Below are 1,836 nucleotides of genomic sequence, written 5' to 3'. Positions count from 1 at the left end.
AACATGAAGTTGGTACTTGGCTTGGTCGTTCTTGCTGTCGGCGGTAAGTTGATTTTGTAGTAAACATTTCTCATTTCGATTTTTACATACAACGCTAGTGCACCTTTATCCGCCGGGTAACCTATATCCGATATTTGTAAAAGCAGGGTATTTAAGGTTGATCACGTACGGTGATTTCAAACTGCAATGATTTGACATTACTACAGTTTGAAATCCCTGAATACCAACAACAGATATAGGTTACCCCGCGGATAAAGGTGTCAACTAGCGTTAAACAGGTTGGCACAGGTGCACATTTACACTACATTTGTAATTTGAAAGCAAGGACAAACCAAGGCTGTTGAATCCCCTGAATATTGTTGCCCGTACAGCGCACGCCATGACCATCGTGACTGTCAGCACCCCGGAACCGAAGGTCGAGGCTAGTGTTGGGGGTTCCGCGGAACTCAAGTGTGAGTTTGACATCCAACCGAACTCTACACAGCCTCCTACTATCGCCTGGTTCAAGGTAACGCCTCGATCTCATTCATTCATTCACTCACTAAGCATGAACAACTCACTTGACACTTGCGCAACCAACGATGCACGCAACCGGGTCACGGCCAGGCGTGGCGTGCAGACCACATACTTACACCTTATTAGCTTGCGCAAGGTTCCGTGCGAGAGACGTGCGTTGAGACGTACTCCCTCCCTGCTCTTGCCAGTCCTTCCCCACGTTTTCGGAAAAACGTGGCGGACGTGACCTCTCAAAAAAAGTACGAACAAAAGGCACGCACGGTGGGTTGTGTCCCTATCTTAACACAAGTTCACCTTTCTTCATGGGGTAACCTATATCCGTTGTTTTTAGAAACAGGGTATCTAGGGATGTTAAATCTACGGACGTTGGTTTCAAATTGCAATGTTTTCGAATCATTTCAAAACGTTTTCAAAATATTGCAGTTTGAAACCACCGTCCGTCGACATGATATTCCAAGATACCCTGTTTTGAAATAGAACGGATATAGGCTACCCCACGGACAAAGGTGACTTGCGTTACTGTTTTTCATGCTAGCTTTCTGCCACGGTTGCTATATTGTTATAGTTTAGCATGCAACACTATCAGATCTAATGTTGCAAAACGAATAATTAGCGTAGAATATATGTACCATGATCTACCAGTCTTTGAAGGAATAGCATCCATGACTAAAGTAAGAACAGTTATTGGTAATAGCTAATAAGCCAATCTCGTTCTTACTGGGAAAACTAACGTCCATCAGCAAGTGTTACACAAACTTGTTGCTTTACGATTTGCAAATTACTACACTAATGCTTCAAACGTTACAATATAATATATGACTATACTATGACGACCCACGTCGGCAAAGTTACTGGTTGGCCTACTCAACTGTCGAACCGACAGGAGAATCAATCACCATAAACGCTAGTCTCTACCAGACTCCGGATCGCTGGAAAAATCGTAGGAATGGAACAAATAGAGGAGTAAGCCGGCCAGAGAACTATAGCCGGCTAGGCAACAGCGCGCGATCCACGGAGTCTGTCGTGGATCGCGTGCTGTTCCCTAGCCGGCACAGAATCATCGCACAAACTTTTCCTCCCCAGAGTACCGACTTCGCGCGTTACTGGTGTACCGTAGCGGAGTGGGGTGCGCGTACGGAGTTGGGAGTGGACGCCAAGTCAGTCCTGCTGACTGAAACTGGTGAGCTCAAACCGTTAAACCTCATGTTAACTTCCCAGACTTGCCTGGGTTCACTGCCTTCGCTACCAGGGTATGTTTTCGGTAGCGTTTGTATGTATGTATATGTGTGTGTGTGTGTGGTTGTGTGTGTGTGTGTGTGT

General features: G+C 45.8%; 1 protein-coding gene across 1 annotated transcript in view; it reads left to right on the top strand.

Moving 5' to 3' along the window:
* Positions 1-3: 3 nt before the first annotated feature.
* Positions 4-1,836, top strand: part of LOC118432464 — a 2,452-nt gene continuing 619 nt past the window's right edge. The window contains exons 1-3 of the mRNA XM_035844052.1: positions 4-43; positions 372-508; positions 1,600-1,696. Of these exons, the coding sequence (XP_035699945.1) occupies positions 4-43; positions 372-508; positions 1,600-1,696 (274 nt within the window). The remainder of the gene's footprint in view (positions 44-371; positions 509-1,599; positions 1,697-1,836) is intronic.

This window comes from Branchiostoma floridae, chromosome 2 (assembly GCF_000003815.2).
Source record: "Branchiostoma floridae strain S238N-H82 chromosome 2, Bfl_VNyyK, whole genome shotgun sequence".
NCBI classification, from domain to species: Eukaryota; Metazoa; Chordata; class Leptocardii; order Amphioxiformes; family Branchiostomatidae; genus Branchiostoma; species Branchiostoma floridae.
Note: the sequence above shows the minus strand (reverse complement) of the source record. Positions and strands in the feature narration are given on the sequence as shown.